Source organism: Enoplosus armatus, chromosome 7 (assembly GCF_043641665.1).
Source record: "Enoplosus armatus isolate fEnoArm2 chromosome 7, fEnoArm2.hap1, whole genome shotgun sequence".
NCBI lineage: Eukaryota > Metazoa > Chordata > Actinopteri > Centrarchiformes > Enoplosidae > Enoplosus > Enoplosus armatus.
In genome coordinates this window covers 21,870,989-21,892,563 of record NC_092186.1, presented here as the reverse complement: position 1 = coordinate 21,892,563, position 21,575 = coordinate 21,870,989, and the positions used below count along the sequence as shown (strand labels likewise).

The 21,575-nt window shown below is 41.6% G+C and overlaps 1 protein-coding gene across 1 annotated transcript; it reads left to right on the top strand.

The window, feature by feature from the left end:
• Window positions 1-1,333: 1,333 nt before the first annotated feature.
• Window positions 1,334-17,458, top strand: alg6 (ALG6 alpha-1,3-glucosyltransferase). Its single transcript, XM_070909473.1, has 14 exons — window positions 1,334-1,415; window positions 1,612-1,696; window positions 2,129-2,218; window positions 2,484-2,572; window positions 2,798-2,880; window positions 3,035-3,099; window positions 3,596-3,781; window positions 5,179-5,314; window positions 9,469-9,554; window positions 11,046-11,130; window positions 11,430-11,500; window positions 12,736-12,804; window positions 14,969-15,161; window positions 17,261-17,458. Exons 1-14 carry the CDS (start codon window positions 1,334-1,336, stop codon window positions 17,456-17,458), a joined length of 1,518 nt encoding a protein of 505 aa, XP_070765574.1.
• Window positions 17,459-21,575: the final 4,117 nt, after the last annotated feature.

Here is a 21,575-nt window from a genome sequence, read left to right as displayed (position 1 = left end):
GTTACAACAAACTAGTCACACATTAGACAACTGATCCCCCACTGCTCCATACATGTAGTGGATGTTGCTACGTCATGGTGAGTTGCTGTACAGTTTAAAAAATAGACGACACACACATATTCAAAACAAGGATTTAAGTGCAAGTGCAATGTTTATATGTTTATTATATATATATATATATATATATATACATATACATATACATATACATATATATATGTTTACCATATTTTGAGCATTAGTTAAATTATAGCAACAGTTTCCTTTTCTGAGAGTACATTAAATTTAAGCTACATTGCTTCTTTAATGGCCAGAGTTATCTCTTCCATATGTAGCTGCTGTATTTGTCATTCATACTTAATACTTAAAGTGCCAGACAGTAAAGACCACAGTTAGCTTTCTCGAATTTCCAGTAAAAGAAAACTTTTGGAATCCACAATCTGTTAAACTGACAATGAAAATTCAATATTCTTATCTTAGATACCATCTTTGGGATTTCAAAGATATCTCATTTGTTTATTTATATTTATAAGTTATGTTTTCATTTTATGGATGTCTCCAAAACATGTATAAATGTTGCCTGTATATTGTGGTAACAGTAATTAGTTATTGACAGGCCCAGAAATGGGGAAGCTCTTTGAACCTGATGTGATAATTGAGGAATTACTTTACTTACTGATAAGAAAAGAGGGAAATTAAGTCGTCATTTATACATTTTGTTCCACAGCCTGTTTTATGTCATTAGCCTATTTTGTTATTATATTATTGGAAATGCTTATTTGCTGCCGGAAGAAAACAGACTTCTTCAAGTTCTGACCTCTGAATTAAACTATAAGTTACTGAGATATTAGTGGACAAATAGACCTTTAATAATGCATGATATAAATCAATTTGTGATAAATCTCGTCTCAATAGATGTTGCATCCACACCAAGTAGAAAATGTAACACTCAGTGTAAGGCAATTCAAATTAAAGTTGTAACTATTAACAAAAAACGATTAAAGTCACAGGTGATGCAACCAGACCATTAAATTTACCAGAGAAAACTTTGACTATCTGCTTTATCTAAAGTCAAAACTCGTTTATAAAATTATTTTAGCCTAATCTAGGCTGCGATGGCTCGATTAGAGGAAAATTTTGTGTTTCCCTAGGTGTTCGCAAATGCCTCACGTCTCTTGGCCTCTACGTCAGCGTGCAGTCTCCAATGAGAACGCGCAACGATGTCTCGGTGGATGACGTATACAGGAAATGTAAACAGATTCCAAAAAGTGTCTCAATTAACCGTTTTTAGCTTTTATTTCTCCCCCGTAAGCTAATTTTACTCGTCGAAGATATGCAAACGTGGAGTCTCGTGTCAGTGTGCGTGTTGCTCGGCGTTGTTGTGAGATGGGGCGTTTCCTTAAATTCATATTCAGGTAGGAAGCGTGCGGAGCTTAACGCTAACATGCGGCACCATTCAGAAACTATTGACAGAGAGTTGTTTTACACATAGCAGAGTGTTGCTGTTTGCGGTTAGCATCCATTCACAGACGTGTGTGCGTGTTTCCTCGCTGTCATTCATTGATGTAGGTTCCCATTCACCAGACTAACAGCTGACATATTTTTCTCCAGGGGCGGGGAAACCTCCCATGTTTGGCGACTATGAAGCCCAAAGGCACTGGCAAGAAGTGACCTACAACCTCCCTCTCCAGGACTGGTCAGTCTGAAGCTTTATTTGTTTCATTCAGGCACCTGGAAAGAGTATGAGCTCTGTTGGGTTTTGACAGTGACTGAATGTTTTTGAAGCCTTTGTTGTAAAATATTGTAACGATTGGACGCAGAACACACTAATATATATCTAATACTGAGACCAGAAACTACAGACATGGGATAAAAAGATCCAGAAGGTCACCAAAGTTCACCAAAGAAGTGGCTAAATTAAATCTGAAACTGCAGTATTTCTAAATAACAGCAATGTTGTTGTTGCACAAATATCCTCCATGCACCATAAAGCATTAAAGGGATCTATGAGACTAAGCAATTCAGGGTGTCTACCTTAGACCAGTAGCTGCAGCCCCATTTTAATGAGAATTTATCTGACACTTCCACAGATTCAGAATAAATATATGTAACATTTGTTCTCATCCAGGTACTTTAACACCACTGAGAATGACTTGAACTACTGGGGTCTTGACTACCCTCCTCTGACCGCCTACCACAGCCTGATCTGTGCTCACGTGTAAGTAGTTTTTATTATTTAGGGAGCATATTTGACATGACATCTCTGCTTTAGTGTGTGAATGCTTATTGAAGAAAAGAGCAGGTCCATGGAGCTCCCATGTTGTCATGTCAGTTGGCAGACATTGCTATTCTGCTAACTTACTACTGTATTCTATTCTATAAACCCTGTGCACATGCATTTGAAAAGCGGGATTTTCTTTTTCAGGATAGTAAAACAACACTAAAAACATCTCTCTGATTCTGGTATCTGTAATTACCTGCAGAGCCCAGATAATAAACCCTGAATGGGTGGAGCTCCAGAAATCCAGAGGTTATGAAAGTCCAGCGCACAAGTTATTCATGAGAGCTACAGGTACAGTAACCATAAGTAACCATTTACTAACTTACAGTACTTCCTGTACTTCCAGTGATGGTACAGATATATGGTACAGTTCAAATCATAAGCTCCACCATGTTTCATTAAAAGTACTTTGATCTACTGTAATCATTCCCTGTTATTATAATATAGATACATCAGTGTGAGAATTATTTGCAATATATTAGATGTGGTTTAATGAGGTTCTTTGCTCTGTTTCAGTCCTGGTGGCAGACTTGTTGATATACATCCCTGCTGCGGTTTTATACTGTTTATACCTGACTGATGGATCCTCTAAAAAAAAGGTAACACGCACCTAATATGTCACAACATCAAATAGTTTTTTCATCTAAAGACCCAAATGCGCCACTTAGTCTTTTGATTCATTGTAAATGAATCGGTGTTAGATTTTAGTTGCGTTTACCTTCTGATAACTTTATAAATGCTCTTTTTCTCCAGGTTTCCACTCTGCTCTGCTTCCTTCTATACCCAGGGCTAATCCTCATCGACTATGGGCATTTCCAGTATCCTTCATGTACAGATGCATTTCTACTATTTATTCACTTTGATATCATTGTTGTTATTTGCTTTGATGACTTCCTGTGAAATACTGACCTTCAAAACTGCAGCGATTGACTTTAAAAGGCCCAATCCTAATAGAGTAGTATCAGTAAATAGTTTATTAAGTGTATTTTCTCACACCATTTGTAGCACTTCGAGTTGAATTGATTGAAATTGTAATACGGTTTAAAAGGATTTAAAAGACTTCAAATAACTGGGAATTTGTTATTTTAGTTGTATACCAATAAATGAGTATCTTCTAAATTACTTATTAGAGAAAACACTTAAAAAAAGAGTCCTAACATTTGTGCTTCTTTGCAGCAGTTTTTCAAGCTGTTGTTATTCAGACACAATTAAACACAACAATGAACGAGTTAGAGATGTGTAAACTGAGCATCTGAACTGACCCCGGATCAGCTGCTGTTTTCTAAAGTACAATATTGACCTTAACTGTATCAGGTACAATGGAGTGAGTCTGGGCTTTGCCCTGTGGGGGGTTCTGGCTCTGGGTCTGGGCTGGGATGCGTTGGGCTCCTTGGCCTTTTGTCTGGCTCTCAACTACAAACAGATGGAGCTGTACCACGCTCTGCCCTTCTTCTGCTACCTGCTGGGCAAGTGCGTCAAACTGGGCCTGATGGGGCGAGGGTGAGTTTACCTTTTGTTTTCCCTCTTCTGCACTTAACATTTCTTGTCTTTACATTTTGGGGGATTTAGTTAAGAGATGCAGCCATCTACAGCAGCAGTCGCATGGGCTCAAGTACCCTTAATTATAAACAGCTCTAATACCAGGTATGAATGCACCCAAGGCTCATTGAGGACACACTGAGATGAGATTGCTCAGACCACAGTCGGAGGTGGCCTGGGTTGCTTGTGGCCACATTCTTTTAGCAGTGTGTACGCGAATGCGTCCTGATAGATAGAGCTGGGATAGATAGGTGGGAGGGCTTCATGTAGTTGTTCAATCGTATTTCACCGTAGTAGCTGTGGTAGATCTGTGGCATATGTAAATCCATACAAGACATAGTGATCCTGGCATAGTCTTTATGTTTAGGCTTGGTCTCTTTTTTTTCTCTTTTATTTTAGTAGTTGATCAAGTTTGTAGTCAAACTGCTACCACAGGAGTGGCAGAAACCATTTATCTGTTACTTTTAGCTGTCTAGTTTTCACACACACTTATATGTGATTGTTATCACACAATTTCTAATTCTGCTTGTGTTTCATTTACCTCCGAATAACAAATATGCAGATATATATTATCAAATCATATTATTTTTTTCAGATTATCCCGAGCTATGCCCAGTTTATCATATTTCCTGCTGTATTCTTACTTACAATTAGTTAAGATCAACCAAGCAACCACTAGTCTAGGAAGGCTCTGGCAAACAAACTCAAGAGGGTTTATTTATGTGTCTGTGAAGTCGTGACTATTCAGCCGTGTATTATTTTGGTTGTATTGTTTTGTCACTCGGCGTAGAAGCGTCAGCTGAGTGCTCAAGGCCGATATGTAATGTCAGTGTATAAGAGAGCGGTGTTCTCAGGAGAGCCACAGAATGACTGAGGTAATCAGATTGGATGCTGTCACTAGTGTGTCCAGTGTCTGTTTATCTAGTAACAATGTACCAAGGGCATTTAGTAGCAAATGGAGAGCTGGATTAGAGGGGCTGGGGGGGGGGTATGTCCAGATGACACTCTCGCCATGCCCAAACTCCTCAGCTATGCCGTGCGTGCAACTTAACCAGCAGCTTCACAGTTACAGCTGACAAGATAGCCTGACCTACGCTGAAGACTTTCAGCTGATGCATGGCTTTCACTGCATTCCTCAACACAGGGTCAAATCCCAAATTTAGGACTTGCAGAGAGTATCTACTAATTGTTTGAGGAATACCAGAAGACAAAGACGAGCCACAACAACATTTGTATTCTTAAGAAATGACGGTTACAAAACTGTTTCCAAATGTTGTTGTTTTCATTATTGATGGTGTATCTGTACCTCCTGCACCCGGAGATGATGCTTGTATTTCCTTGTGACCCTCTTCATGTAGGCTTTTCCTGTTGGTGAGAATTGCTTCAACAGTGTTGGTGACTTTTGCCCTCTGCTGGCTGCCCTTCCTGTCGGACCCCAGTCAGGCCTTGCAGGTGGTCCGGAGGATCTTTCCCGTGGCTCGTGGTCTGTTTGAGGTACAGCAGAGTTTCTTGAATGAAAAGTCAGCCTGAGAACCACATCTGAGAAGCTTGATGCTTCCTTTGAAACATTTGTACTCCTGTTGAACTCGCCATGCAGGCCTCTAAGAATAGCAGCTCTCTACTCACTCAACATGTCTTTTAAATAAACAAGCGGAACAAGATAATATCTCCTGACAGATCACGAAGACCAAAACAGCTCAACATATAGACTAACTCGTGTTAGACCAGCATGGCCTGGAGATTAGATGACCCACACATGTCACATGTACATTTCCTTTGACAGTTTCCATTGAAGACTTACATGCCCTTCAGGTAATGCAGATGGTTAACCTTCTCACCATCCCTTCTGGTGGTCTGCATAAGAATGTGTATACCAGGGGACTTTCAGAAATTCATGAATAAATGTGACTGTAATTACAGTAATTAAATGTCCTGGAATTCCAATGCAAAATGTTAGGCTTATTGAGTCAAAATGCCTGAGGGAGTTTTTATGGCTTTCATGATAGAATATATCTAGTGCCATCTTGTGTTATGTTATGAGCCAACAGAGATGCTTTTATGCGCTTGTTTACCCCAAAGCCTGGTACTGTGTTCGGTTATCAATAATTTTATGTCTGCTTGACATTTGTTTGTGGCGACTCTTTAGGCAAAGAACACTGTGGGATGTTTGGTTACTAAATGAAAGGCACAGAAGTCAGTATTTTTACTCATCCGTCAAAGTTAAGGACTGTAAAAAAAAAAAAAAAATGATTAGAGGGGGAGGAGGGTCAGAAAAGGGGGAGGGTTATGTGTCTTTTTTCTTTTTTTGGGGAAGAGCAGATGGTTTGATCTTTCTGTGGTAGTAATCACTGTTTATTTATCAGCTCTTTTTTGTAAATATAAATAGTATTTATTTTCTTGTGTTTTCCATAATATATTATATATTATAATATATTATTTTGAGATAATATTAGATAAGATTTTGAGGGTATCGCAAGACAAAGGGAGGATCCAAAGACGACAGGTGTTCCTCCCTGAGGGGAACTGCCCACTGGGGGAGCTCTCGTGAGAGCTACACACCTACACACAGGGCTTTTTTTTTTCTCTGTTCTGAAGTGACGCAACTACACTGGCGTCCCGATATGATCATATCTCACAATATAATAGGAGTCTTCAATCAGTCAGTTTGTGATCAGTGAGCTCCTTTTAATGTCAGTATGTTGTTTCCTTGAACTTTAAGCGCGGCAGTGGAAGAAGTCGAGGGAACTAAATGTGCCACAGCGTGGCTGAGAGCGAGTTCGGGCTTTTAGGGAGGGGCAGAAGCGCACTGCTGTAAAGGAAAGGGGTGTGCTGGATTTATAACATAAGACTACTCGAGAGCATCATTGCGAAACGGAATGTGGCACAATGAACGTATTATCTCGATTATCTTGTTTTCACAATCGTTGGAAGCCAAAATCGCAATTGAAAACAAAATTGGACTAATCGCCCAGCCCTACCATGAAGTGGTATCTCTATTTTCCTTAGTTCCTTCGTCATTTTTGTTAAAACAGGATGTTGTTGTGAGACACAACACCATGAGGGATCATTCTAAACTGTAATTCAGTTACAGAGAGAAAGGCTGTTTGATTTTATAAGATTTCCGGGTGATGCCGTCATTGGTCGGAATTTTTGTTTGCGCCTACTTGTTTAGGATGAGGAGTCAAGATTCTCTATTTTCTAGGAAGTGATGTTTTTCTAAGAAGCAAAAGACCTCATTTCATGTCACCCTCAAATGTTTAGCCGGTGGGAAACAGATACCCTGCAGGATCAAAGAAAACAGTGGAATAAACAGGTGGAAGGTCAAGAGATCAGTGTCACTCTATCTCTGGGAGGTGTCGAGGTTCGCGATGTACAGTAGGAGGGTATAGATAAATCTAACTAATTTATGGCCTGGGTGTTTTCAGCACTTCATAGCACAGCCATGTTCCAGCCATATGGACTGATGAGTGGGGCCAATCACGCTTAAAGGCGTATCAGAGCACATCCGACAACTGTTGCCTACTACAGACGTCATCTTTAGAAAGCGTATACGTATGTTAGACTGTTTTATAGCACACACACACACACACACACACACACGCGCACACTTATTTGTATGATGTGGTCCGTCAGTCTTTGCCTCTGAGAGAAAAGGAGGCACAGGAATGCGATATTAATTAAAAAGAAAGCGGTAGTGAACAGTGAGAGACTTCAGTTGGCAGTGTTGAAAGCTGTCATGGAAGAAGCAGAGGTAAAGTAACTGTGTGTGTTTCTCTGCTCGCGTGTGAGACTGACAGCTCAGAGTCAAAGGCTTGCGGCTCTGATTTCTGAAGCCCTGTATCCCCCTCTTGTCCCGGTCCCCGAGGTGGCAGCCACCACAAGGTGTCATGGATGTGAGAAGTAATTGAAAATTCTACCAGGGGAGCAGATGGCAGCATGCGCTGTGGCAGTATTTGTTCAACGAAATGATGCAAACATAATACACAGGGTGTGAGAGACACTATACTCTCCTGTGACGACAACGCGAGAGGCTGCCGGGGCGAGTCGTCCTGAACTAATTGTGAAATTGTGCACGTAAGCAGAAGCTTTGGACAAGGGGACAGGGGTGAGAAGGGGTGGTGGGGAAGAAGAGGGCTGGTGACTGGTGGTCGTGGCAGCTTCTGGGCGGGAGCAGTTGTAAGTTTACCCACTGAGCTGCATTCTGGCGTCTCACGTTGCTGCCTGCTCACAAAAATGGCACCAAATGCTTCTCCCTGTGAAATTCCATGCTAGCTTATAGGTGAAGGAGCCAAACTGCTCTTGCCCCCCCCCCCACGTTACATTTGCCGATGGGGACCCCCCCCCCCCCCCCGTTCATGTGTTGCCTTCAAGCGGCGTCCAGGAACATTCCCGTAGCGGTTATTTGGAGCGGGGAGGCCGAGAGGAAAGAGAGAGCGAAGGGGCTGAGACAACACAACACTGGAGGGCCCGGTGCTGCTGACTAGGCTGCCATTAAGATCCACACAGCTGTGCTGGGAGCAGCTGTAGCACAGAGGAGAGAGAGAGAAGACGCCAGAAATAGTTTTTCTAGACAGGGCCACACACTGAACCCATTCACAGTGGAATCATAAAGCTGATCTAGGCACATTGTCTCTGTGTCGTGCGATATGGCGCACAGTGGCGGCTCGGGCCTCAATATCATCTGATCCCTGCACAACTGCTTAAGCACTTAAATCAGCTGAATCTCACAGCAACGCCCTCCTCATCTCTTATAAAAGCACAAGTACTGTCAGGCTGGTATTAAGGTGGCGACATATCATTCACAAACCATAAACATCTGATTTCATTGTTTCAAAAACAAGAGAGCTGAAACGATTAGTTAATGAGTCAATTAGTTGACATACAAAAAAAAATGATCTGCAACTTTTGACAATTTCTTCTTGATAAATGGTCATTTATCATTTTAATGCAGGAAGAAAATGCCATATATTCTCTGTATTCAGCTTCTCAAATGTGAAGATTTGCTGCTTTTCTTCGTTTGATGTCATTGTAAATTGAATCTCTAGGACAGACAATTTCAAGTCATTTGAAGACATCACTTTGGTTTCTGGGAAATTAAATATATATATAAATATATATATAAAATCTTCTTTTCTGACATTTTTATAAGCAAAGCAATTAACCAATCAATTAAGAAAATATTTTCCAAATTATTAGATCATGAAAATTATTGTTATTTGCAGCCATAGTTTCCGGTAAATTAGATTAGTAAGATCAAGAGTTTACATAATGTATTTATTTTTTGTTTAACATAGTGACATATAGTGCTCTGTGGTTGGTCTGTATCTGCTGGTTATGCAGAAGCCACTCTGGTTTGACACTTGACCTTGTTTACAAATAAGTCCCATGCTTATTCTGACAGGGGAGTAAATTTATGATGGAGGGTTACGTACAAATGTCCCCCTGGAATGCTCTGGGGAATTTTTATTGCCCTTTCAGTGGGCAATGCCGCTTATCTGCTCTTCAAAATGGAATTCTAATTTAATTTCTTTTAAGGCAATGTGTTGAATTTGAAAATGTTTTTGTGTTTTTGTCTGACATAATTTCTCATTTAACCAAGTGTGTGTGTGTGTGTGTGTGTGTGTGTGTGTGTGTGTGTGTGTGGGCAGGATAAGGTGGCCAACACGTGGTGCAGCTTGAACATCCTGATAAAGATCAGATCCATTCTGTCCAGTGACTCCCAGATTTACCTCAGGTAATCCCCTCTATCTATCTAACAAGCTTTCACTTTTTTCTCCTCTGTCTTTCATCCTCTCTTCTTGCTGCATCGTACTGCCTTTCTTTCTTTGCCCCCCCCCCCTCCTGTCTCTTGTTTTCACTCCTTCCATTTCCTGGGAAAACAGCGCTTGCCCAAGGGAATGAAGACAGTGATCTAGCGCGGTGGAAATAAGATCATCCCATAAGGAAAAACATCTTGTGAGGAACTTCTGAACATGAAGTCACAGCTGTCTTTGGAAATGTGGCTTGAATTGCCCAAGGAGCTATTGAAACATGAATCATATACAGAGATAGAGAGTAAATCAACCTGATTTTCTTGTCAAAAATATTATGGATCATGTGCTTTATTAGATGATGTGTGTAAGAGACAAATCCCCACCCACCCCCCCGGAGCATCCCAGGAAGTATTTGGATAAGTTGTTTTGACCAAAAGCTGAGAACCTGTCCGATCACAGTGAGAAAAAGCCGATGCGACAGTTGTGTCATGGTGGAGCCTGCTTAAATAACCCAGCACGCTAAATTTAGGAGTCCTATGTTCGCAGCATGGACACGTTTCTGCCAGACTGCTAAGTCCGGGGATCAAGTTGGACTTCTTTGACTGTGGTGCATTTCAAACAAATGAAAAACACTCTTGTCTTTTTGGCACAGGGAGTGGATTGCTAAATGCTCTGGTGTGGGCGTACCGTGTACATAGAATGAATCAGCTGTGGAAAGTGATCCATGTCCTTCCGGACCGCAAAACCCTGCCCTGCACATAACACACGCATAACTCCCTCGCTTTCATACACACTAAATACCCACTTACTGGTCCTTCATTACTGCCATCTCTATGTCACTATCATCATCTCTGTCTGTCTGTGTGTCGTGGTTACAAACACATTGTTGCCCTCACGCCTTGAACCAACTCGCTGCCCGACCTCTGGCCACATTCACACTGACACATAGTCACTCTCTTCCGGTGCCTCCACCCCCAGCAGGTGACAATTGAAGGGTTAAACTAACGCCTGCTAACCCTAAGAAGGGGCCAGTATTTGGTCATTTCCCACATAGCGGAGGTCTCAGTTTGTGGACCAAAAAACAGCTAGACTGATCCACTGTCAGATTTTGGTTGGACTTATTGGTTGTTTGCTTTTGACATAAAAATCGGATTATGTAGTGCCACTGACTGAAAACAAATCTTGCTCTGTTGTTCGTGTGTGCTTTGACATTCTGGCAAAATAGTCCGCTTTTCGGTTATGACTCATTGTCAGTTTTCACATGAAGCCACGTCAACAGAACAGAAAGATGTTGCTTGCAATTATGTGCAAATGCAATTCTTCATATTGACTCCAAATTGATTTTATACCCTGCATGGCCTCTGCTGTATAATCATTTTTTTGTCCTGCTGCGGTAACTTCGTGTCTCGCTGGGGATTTTCAGACTTTTTGCGTGTGAGATGATCTGAATGCTCTTTTGTATTGTTTTTCAGTTCCGCCTGCACTCTCCTGGCAGTCCTACCTTCCTCTGTCAGACTTCTGACGAAGCCCACCTTCTGGCAGTTTAAACTGGCTTTGGTGAGTGGCATCCAAAACAATAGCAGGCCGAATGTGCGGACTCCCCCCCCCCCCCCCCCCCCCCCTTTACAGAGAGACAAGGCCTCTTTTTTAGCCGATAATGTGCAGGCTCAAATATCAGTAATTTAATCATTTTCATTTGTTGGAAAGCTTTCTGCATTTCACTGTCTTGTGAACATTATTGACGCCTCTGCTCATATATTTGTTTTTGTCCTTAGCTGCCGTCATTAAAAAGTATGCTAAACAGCATTATCCTTCAATAACAGCAGTTATACTAATAATCTCAATGTCGCTTTTAGGCGAATTCATCTCTGGCGTTTTTCCTCTTCTCCTATCAAGTCCACGAGAAGTCCATCCTCTTGGCTGCTTTGTAAGTACAGAGGTAATAACAGTAACTTCTCGAGGTTTTGTCCCACTGGGTGATTTGTCGACATGCGACAGCAGCGATGGTACTTTTCCCTATCTTGTAGTGATATCTCAAATATTCATGAGTATAGATTTAATTTCTGCTCACAAAGGAGCCATTCGTCTGCTCCCCACCTCAAATCTCAGTTTATGTCCTGCAGATTGTTAATGAGTCGAATGCATGTGACATCATCCTGCTGCTGTGCTCTCCCAGAGCTGCCGAGGAACAATCTATTTAAGTACAGGCTTGCTAACAGAGGGGTTATTGAACTCTGTCATCATACTCTGTGCCATGCAGACACAAGAGCAGCCCCACCAGCTTCCATTGTCACCATATGTGCTGCGGTGTGTGTCATATTTAACGGAGTAAATGCAGTACTTGCACACGTGAGCATAAAGACGTGCATGTGGTTGTGATTCATTACCATTTGCCTCCATATGTATGAAGCTGTGGCGGCTGTAGGTAGAGAGTGAAGTCTGGAATAGATTTGACAGCAAGGGATTTGGTTCCTAGATCTGGGCTCATCTATTAATCTAGATTAGGGTAGATTGTTGCTTTATTAACTATTGAGTTATATCTCCCACCTGTCCCCCTGAATCAATCAGTAATGCATGTCCAGGGATTAGGAAAGAATGGCAGGCGGCAGCTCGGGGCGTTGTTTGCGCAGGATCAATTATTGGGCTGTAACAGGATCGCCAAAGAGCACTGGCTGTAATTATGGGCTCAGGGACCGGTGGAAAGTGCCCCCCTCGGAGCACAGTGTAAAACTAGTGCTGGCTAGCAATGACGCAGGCAACCAGGTTCAATTAACAACACTGGCTTTCACCACGCAGACACACACACACATATGTGCCATGAAGTGATCATTTAACAGCATAACTTCTTGGTAAAACATTTTCAAGTTGTTTATTGAAGCTTTTACAGTACCATACATGCCAGTGAAGTCACAGTGAACGGCATATACGGACAGAAGATAATGTGGTACAACAAACACTTGACTGCCTTGTGAGGGACTGTCAATAACCGATTAATGTGGATGTCCTATCGGGTTAGTTGCTTTAATATTATACACGCATGATATCAGTTCACATCCACCTCCGACCTAACTTGGCCTCACTTCCCGTCTTACTGTAAAATTATACTTAATGGTGCCTACTCTGGAGTGTGTTTTAATAGTGAACTTTGTGAATATTTTCTAGGCCGGTCTGCCTCCTGCTGAATGACCTCCCCTTGATGGTTATTTGGTTCCTGCAGGCCTCTACATTCAGGTAAGACTGTGTGGGAGCTTCAGACTGTGAACCAGTAACCAAACACAGGTGGTAGATGGATAAGAGCTGGGCTTTACATCAGAGGTCCTATAGCTTCTCAGTGCATAATTCAGTAGTTTTTATTGTTTGGGATCCATGCTCATACACTTTGAGCTGTTGCCATGCAGAGAACAAATGGACATTAACAAACTCATTGTGAATCTTAACCTTTAGTTAAAGCCATTACGGTGATGTTTTATATTATCTATATCTTTTTGTTAAGTAATCATCTATAAAGCAAAGCTCTGTAAAAAAAGAAAAAACCACAACAAAGGCTGCACATTGACAGTAGTTGGAGAATCTCTTTCTTCGGCGTATGACTGTGAGAAAAGTTGAGTGGCTTGATCACTAGCTTGGCTAGTTCTAGTTTTAAAGGAAAGTCTTAACAGTTCTTTGGAAATACGCTTATTCCGTTCTCTGTCGAGAGCTAGATGGGAAGATTAACACCACTTTCATGTCTGTATAAATATGAAGCTATCAGCTGGCTAGCTTGGCTTAGCATTAAGCCTAGAAACAGGGGGAAACACCTAGCCTGACTCTGTCCAAAGGTAACAAAATCAACCTATTACCTTTAAAGCTCACTAGTTAACACATTATGTCCCATTTGTTTCATCTATACAAAAGCCAAAGTGTAAAAAAGACATGTTGAAGTTTTATTTCAGTTACCTTTCGCTAATTAGTGAAGGTAAAAAAAAGTGCAGAAAGGTTAGAGCAAATCAAACATACTGTATTTTCATTCAGAGAAGATCAACCGGGGCAGAATTTGCCTTAAAATTTGGAGTTGAAATGCAAGATTATGCAACTGTGGATCGAAGAAATTGCGTCATTTCTTCTGCTCATACAAGTGAAAAGTTCAAAGGTTCTCAATCTTGGTCTGGTATGACCAGATGCTTATAGTAGTATAACTGACATTACTGAGTCAGTTCATTGAGTTACATTACATTTCATTATTTACCCTTACTCCATACCTGTCACTTGTTTGTGTCTCGTGTCTCGCTTTAAGAAAAACGTGGACCTGTGGGATGTCCTGGTGGCTAAGTTGGCACGTACCACATAACTGCAACGTCCAGCGCTTGAATCTGTCACCTTATTTCTTTTCTCCCAGTCATTTATGTCTCACCATTGTCGACTATCAAATGAGAAACGCCACAGTAATAATCCTAAAAGGCTAAATGGATCTAGGATGTGGGTTGAGCTGAGGACCATGAATGGAAAAGACAAGTAGTGCTGCAAATGCTCTGTCTAACTTTCACCAGCTGTTGTTAAATTCTTCCGGCAGCACTAATTGTTGTGCGTGTGGTTTAGTATAAGGATATCTGGGGATTACATGGCATAGTCTGCATGCCTGCTGTCTAAGTGTGCGTTGTGTAGGGACAGGAGGTCATTCTGTAGCTGCTTCTCAGTACAGTCTAACTTTCACATTATGTGCATCCTCTACACACTCTGCCATTTAAAGAAATACATCTTTTGTTAGCATAATTGGCTGAATGGATGCTCAACCATAGCAATTTTAAGAGGACAGAACGCAGCCAGTCTGTTTTTAAATTGACAAAGTATGTATTTCCAAATTGTTAAACATTTATCTGCTGAATGGAGCTTTTTTGATTGGAGTAAATATCAGAATGAAGGGTTTGTTGTGTGTGGATAGGTTTTTACAAGCTGGGGTGATGTGCGATTTGCTATGAGTCAACTGTTGTTCTTGTCCACGCTGCTCTGCTAAACTAAGATAAGCTTGGCATGAATGTCAGAGCCATCTCTCCCCAGGGGACAGACTGCTTGTGCAGGCCTGCTGGATAAAAGCTATGTGGCTTACTGTTGCCCTTTTCTCGACAAACATGATACTGAACTTAATGACGTAAAGTTGGACGTATATATAAAAGTCCCATCACTGCCATGCTATGTGTATTTCCGCTGTACAAGTATGCATCAAAGCTCCAGCCCAGCACATTGCATGTAAAAAGTGGAGAAGACTACTCCACCATATCTACAGCTATATCTGTCTGCTCACTCTGTTTAAAATCATTATACGTTGCTCTGTTTGGGGTTATTGCTCCAGACAGTGACATCAGCAAAAATGCCTAGACTGTAAATGCACCATTGTTCTTGTCCCTGTCCATCTGTGCAGCATGCTGCCTCTGTTTCTGAAGGACGGTCTGCTGGTGCCCTATGTTGTGACCTCGCTGGCCTTCCTCTTCTTCAGCATATATCTACTGTCTGCGCTGGAGCACTGCTCAGAGGAAGAGCTGAGACTGGGAGCCTACCACAAGCTGCTATTCTGCCTACCCAAACTGGACCTGGCCTGTATTGTAAGACGGAAGGTCAGTGTGAGCCAAGCCGAACCCACCACAGATTTAGTGATTTGCAGGTCAAAAGACATCTATGCGTCTATCTTACAACCAAGCTAAATTTGGTTTTCAAGACGTATAAATGTTTGATTTAAAGACGCAGTTAAGATTTGCTACTTATAATCTTATAAATATAGTCATTTAAATGGTGTTGAAGCAGTGATTATATGTAACCTACATATCTACGAAACATTCACTTTTCAAATGTACCCTGGTTTTGATCTACAGACAGCTTTTCACCTGTAAATCTTCAACTCAGTCCTTGCCGTCTACGTGTGGAAGAGACATACGCTGCACAACTGATACATGTGTCTGAGTGACGAGGAAAATGTTTCACCAAAGACGTGTGAATACCCAGCCGTGCTGCATGTGAAAGATGAAGTCAAAACAATATTGTCCTTTCGAGGGGGGGGGGGGGGGGGGGGGGTGGTAAGAGTACATTAACTAAGTGCAAATGCCATGGTTTATATCAGTTACATGTTGCAGGTCAAGCTGCAGAGGTCTGCAGTCCCAGAGATTTGTATGGAGCGGCGGTAGCTTCTATCGTCGTGGTTGCAGCTGTAATTGGTTTCTAATAAAATGAAGGTCGTGCAGAGTACTTAATACATATTAACACAGGTAGGGAAGGCAGTATGTCTTCATCTTTGTTTTGCACACGTAGGAGTCATTTAAAGCCACTATGTGTAGAATATCTTTCAAATCATTCCAATGCCATGAGGAGTTTCACCAGGTCAGTTGTGAGTTCCTCTCTACCACAGTCTTTTTTTGATACTACCACTAGGAGTCGCCAGAATCACAAATGTTCTGATCCTACTTAGAGGGTCTTTAAGTTTAAAGCGTGATGTCCATTTGCTTCTGATAAGGCCCGTGTTCAAAAAACAAAGTAGTGATATTACTGTTTGATTAAGATAATAGTTCACGTCTGCTCCTGTACATGGGGGGAGGAGGATGTGCAGCTGATGCACTGGATCCCAGGTTGCCTGTACTTTGAAAGTGGCACTAGAGCTAAATTGCAACCGTGCGAGAAGATATACCCAACTGTATAAATAAAGATCATGTGCCGCTGTAAGCTGTGTAAGCTGTCCGGGGATGAAAGCCGCTGCCAGCCAAAGAATTATTTATCACTTATTTAAGTTTCCACAGCGTCTGAAGTGGCTGCACTGCCAGCCCCTTAGTGACAGGGGCACCGGTAGGGTGTCAGAGATTAAGAGAAGGTGTCTTTTTATAGTACGTGTCATTAACACAGGTTTGCCTAGATATATTTATTTACACAAGCAGCATAAATAGCGAGCCCCGATGACGGCGATAAGGTTTCATGGGTTTGGGGTGGAGGGTGTGGGCATGAGGTGTCTCCATCTTACTCACAGACTTATCTCATGGGTCATAAAGCCCAAATAGACACATGAATGATCTCACTCTCACCATCGGTTCTGTTTGCAACTCTGTAACAAGGCAAAAAAAGGGGTTTTGTAGGCCTTAATTCAAATCGGCTACTCTGCAGTGTGATACCACAAGCCTCTGTCTGTTCTTTATAGCTCCTCTCAAATGACCAATTTGATGTAAGTCATCCAGTGATAAATATGCAATGTGATTTGAGAGCTCTTTCAAATGAAATCATTCATTGGTTTGAGGTTATAGTTGCACTTAAAATTAAGGGAAAAGCTAACAGTTTGTTCCTAGCCTGAGGTGCCCAGTCTTTTCGTTGTTTTATGAGGACAAGTTTCTGGTAAGGAATATCAATGCTGTCTTGCTCTATTTTGACTAAACGCTAATCTATGATTGAGCAATAAAAGGTGATTTTTGACCTTGGAAATAGCAGTTTGACAAAGTGATCTTAACTCAAGATCCTCATACATGCTTTTTCAAACCTTTCAACCACATCTCGTGGTATTCATCAGCGGATAGAGTTTGCTCAGTCGTCAGGCTAATATAAGAAGTTTCATCTCCCCTTTTATGTAGCACCTGCCCACAGCTTGAGTCTTTTATCATTTTATTATGAACTCAACATACACACTTGTGTCCCCGCTCTCATTTGAATCAATTGATAACCACTCTGTCCGTCTATGTTACAGTTCTACATCAGCATCGCAGCCATTGCTGGTCTGAGCGTCGTGAGTGTGGCTCTGGTTCCTCCGCCACATCTACCCGACTTGTTTCCTGTGTTGGTGTCTACTACGGCTTTCCTGCACTTCTGGGGAACATTTGTATATTTCAACATTGTCCAGTTCAGCGAGCCACCCAGCAGAAAGAGCCAGAAGAAGAACAACTGAATGGCGCCAAAGGTATTGAGATACATGGCAGGAGAATCTTTTTGTTTTTTTTAGCTAATTTTGCTTCAGGAAAGCCAGCGTTACATTATAGGGCGCGTCTGCTCTTAATGTGCATGAAGGCTTTCACTTGTGCCATCATGACCCCAGTGAAAATGGCACACATGTAGAGCTGCAACAATTAGTGGATTGAATAAAATGTGTCTACTATTTTGATAATTAATCATTTAAATCAATTTTCCAGCAAAAACGCCAAACACGTGATGTTCCAGCTTCTCAAATATGAGGATTTTCTGCATTTCCTCTTCTTGCATTACAGTAAATTGAATATCTTTGGGTTTTAGACTGTTGCTCAGACAAAACAAGAGATCAGATGATATCATCTCGGGCTCTCAGAAATTGAGACCATATTATTGACCAAATGATTAAAAGAAGATAACCAGCAGATAAATCGATAATGACTTATTCACACAAATGCTTATTAAGGCATTCTGTCCTGTGTGCTGAAAAAATTCTTATACTACAAAAGGGAAACTCAGAGGAGCTGTGACATCAAGTAAAAAGGAAACGGTAGCAATGTTTCTCCAGTTTGGACCAAATAATCATGAAAATCAGGCCTCTCCGTTACCAAAACTAAATCAAAATCACTCAATTGAGCCTTTACTTGTTTTTTTTCCCCTTAAACACATTCCTTCCTTCATGTGAAACATTCCTCTTTTCTTGAATTATTGTTTGCTTGAACTAACGATACTTTGCTCTTTAAATTACACTATTGCTGCCTAATATCACAAGTACAAATAGGCAAGCAGTGTGCAGCCTACACACTTGACTTTTAGATGGCTCTGTGCCTGTGTGCTCAAGCTGCAGGAGGTGGCCACAGTAACGGGAACACCTGTTTTATTGTTGTTGTTAAGACCATGGGGAGAGGTGTTGATTTAAACTTGTAACTTTAATTGCTAGACTTAATGCTATTGTAAGGTGTTCCTGTTATTTTGTCCACCCTCTGTACCCCTCCTGGGGATTGTGATTAAAACACATACCTGGTGGGACTGGACTGGGGTCTAGAAGTATTGGTTGATCATTATCTGACCATGTGAACGCTTTTTCTATGGTTTTCTACTGTATATTTCTACATCATCTACAATATCATCAAAGTTATTTTGTACAAACTTAGTTTTTGTGAAAATAAATAAAATTTCTCAATGACCTAAAGTGAACATCGGGTTTATTGCCACATTGTTAAATGATTAGATTTTGAGCAGCTTCATATAAACTGTCTACATTTACCAAGTAGTCCGCTAAATCACCCCTAACAGTCTGGCAGAGACAGAGCCAATAATTGGACAGAAATTATATCTTTCAAAGCTGTTACTCAACATCATTAAATATTCATTACAAGTCCCAGATACTACAAGGGTCCTGCACAAAAGACCTGTTCATTTAAAACAAAACCAGTGACAGGACAGGCCTTAAAAAGAGATGATGGAAGGTGACATATCTGAACATAATGCTATAAAGTTGAAATACCACAGAAAAAGGTACAAGCAATTTCTTTCTCCAATCTCTGAGCGAGTTAATGACCGGCATAAAAAAATCCATTACAACTATAAATGTTATCAGGTCAGTGAGGGTTGCCAGTGCATCTGAGGCTCCAGGCCGGTAGCCAATAACGGGCCACAGGGACAAATAGGAGCCCGAGATCTGAGTTAACTGTTACTACAATGGAACATGAACACAAGGGGCCAATTAGAGGTGGTGTGAAAGGCGCTGGTTTGCCCTTTTATTACACATGTTTATATAAAGTCATGCCAACTCATTTAGAAAGATGTGAGGACAAATGAGAATTTACCTTCCCACTTGTGAACTGGGAAGGTAGTGAAATTAGCTGAATAATGGATTACAAGAAAAGGATATTTCCGTGACAACTGGGCAACTCCGTCTGCAGAGGAAGGTCATGTGATGCAATCAAAAGCGGCAGAAAATGAATACAAAGATAATACCTTGCAGTATGTGGCATCACATTCCCAGTCACAGAACAGTAACAATAAACACTCTGCCTTGTCTGGCTGTGTTTACACTGCTCTGTTGTAACTGTTTGGAGACAGACTACGTTTGCAGTCGGAAAACGTATATATTAGTGTCACATTCAACCATTTCAGTCTGATAGTGATAAATGATTCAGTTCATGTGCTGCTGGTGTTTAAATGGAGTTAAATGAAGTTAAATAATTACACACCAGAGAGCGAGACTTTTTCCATTTTCAAGCCACAGTGAAAATAAGACTCCTGTCACCACCTCGTCTCTGACTAGTTATCTGCGATGCATATCCTCGGTTTCTGGGCCTCTAAACTTTACACTAGAGGCAGGCACAGTTAGCAGATACTGTGCCCTCATAGCTAAAACTCTGTGCTAATGGGCCCCTAAGGGACCCCAGAGTACTAATACACATTATGACTAGAAGTAAGAAGAAACAGTTTTAGATCCCAACCGATAGTGAGAACCATTGGCATAGGTAAGAGATTATTTGTGATGTGTCAGGGGTGGTAAGGGGGCATTAAAAGAACCACAGATCCTTCTATCAATCTCCAAAGGGGCTTGTATCAAAACATTAGTTTTGTTTATGGGCTTGCTGGCTTTGTCCTTCACGTGGCCTCTAGGGGTGATAAAGTGAGAGTTACACGATCCACCTTAGGCAGAAATAGGAAATGTTGCTGTGAACACCAGCTGTTGCTTAGGTCGACTCGGGCAGCGAGAGGCCTCGGCCTTCCCAGGCACTGCCAAATAAAGAGACTACTGTGTTGTGCAAGACAGTTTGCCCCCCCCACCTTTACTTTTCATAAGGTGTTAAACTGCACAGGTGGGAAGGAGTGCATAGTTTTAGCCATAAAGGGGATGAGGGTTGCCATCTGAAAGAACACTATTTGCACAGCGTTGCAGCATTGTAGTTAATGTAGAATCAACATTTGTCAGCTGCCAGGCAGAGGCTCCGGCGGGTGGACAGGTTGTAACATGTCGGAAGACTCGCTCCCACCATTTCAGACACTTCTCCTGCAAATGAATGACGGCTTCCAAGACATCTCAGCCTCCCGACTGACAGCACAGATACCGCATTCATCTCCTGCCGTACCTCCGCGGGATCATACGCACAGGAGGTGAAGAGCAATTCCATTAGCTGTCAACAGCCGAGATGGCTCGCTAACAAAAACCTGGGGAATATGGGAGAGGAAAACATGATTGTAACCCCACTGGCACCCAGTGATATTACACACACCACCGTCACTGTCAAGATTGAATGTTCACAAAGAGGAGAGTTAACAGGAGGCATATTTTCTATAAACCCAGGCTTTGTTAGTCTTTAAACAAAAATTTGTAATTCACTTCAAATTTGAAAAATTTGAGTTGAAGAGGATTATTGTACCTCAGCCCATAATGGACATCAGAAACTCGTGGGAGCTGCCCACCTTCACTCTTCCTAAAAAGAGATGTGATGAAACCTAAATTCAAGCATTTATGGACGAGTAAAAGTGTTTATTATAAAAAAAGAAATGTCAACTATTTAATAATCTGGGCAGTAATCAAGGCAGCAGAGACAAATAGCCTTAACAAACCCGTAACTGGAAGAGAAGTCACTAAATATAAAGTCAACTACAACGTTAAAATCTTATCCTTTGATAATGCTAAGTAGGCGTTTTCATTCAACCCTCAACTACATTTGCTTATGACAAAACACTTATTTGCTTGCCATGTTAATATTCCACACACATGGAAGTGTACTTTTTGCACCCTAAGATGAAATGCAATGACATTCACTAAATCAGAAATCACGCCTGAAAAGATTGCATACTCTGCAACCCACGCTGTCGATCGAAGGCCACCGGCTTCACTTGGACCAAAACAGCCTAATATACAACCCCCCCCCCCTTTAATTGCAACCGCGTGTTCAATCAGAAAGCATAAAACTCCCGGTGGGCAGGTGGCATCTGTCCGCGAGGCCCGCGAGGATTGATGTGCGGGAGTCTGGGAGCTGCCTGGGCCGGCAGCCCGCGACCTGCGACACAGCCCCATCACTTTTATGACATCTTAAGGAATCTTCTTTTTAATACAGCCCATTACTGCTGAC

What these genes read in the sequence shown, in the direction of transcription:
- alg6 (XM_070909473.1), top strand. Translation starts at nt 1,334, where the DNA reads ATGCAAACGTGGAGTCTCGTGTCAGTGTGCGTGTTGCTCGGCGTTGTT. An exon ending in TGGCTCGTGGTCTGTTTGAG is followed by an intron (nt 5,315 to 9,468) that starts GTACAGCAGAGT and finishes GTGTGTGGGCAG; the next exon opens with GATAAGGTGGCCAACACGTG. An exon ending in GACTCCCAGATTTACCTCAG is followed by an intron (nt 9,555 to 11,045) that starts GTAATCCCCTCT and finishes ATTGTTTTTCAG; the next exon opens with TTCCGCCTGCACTCTCCTGG.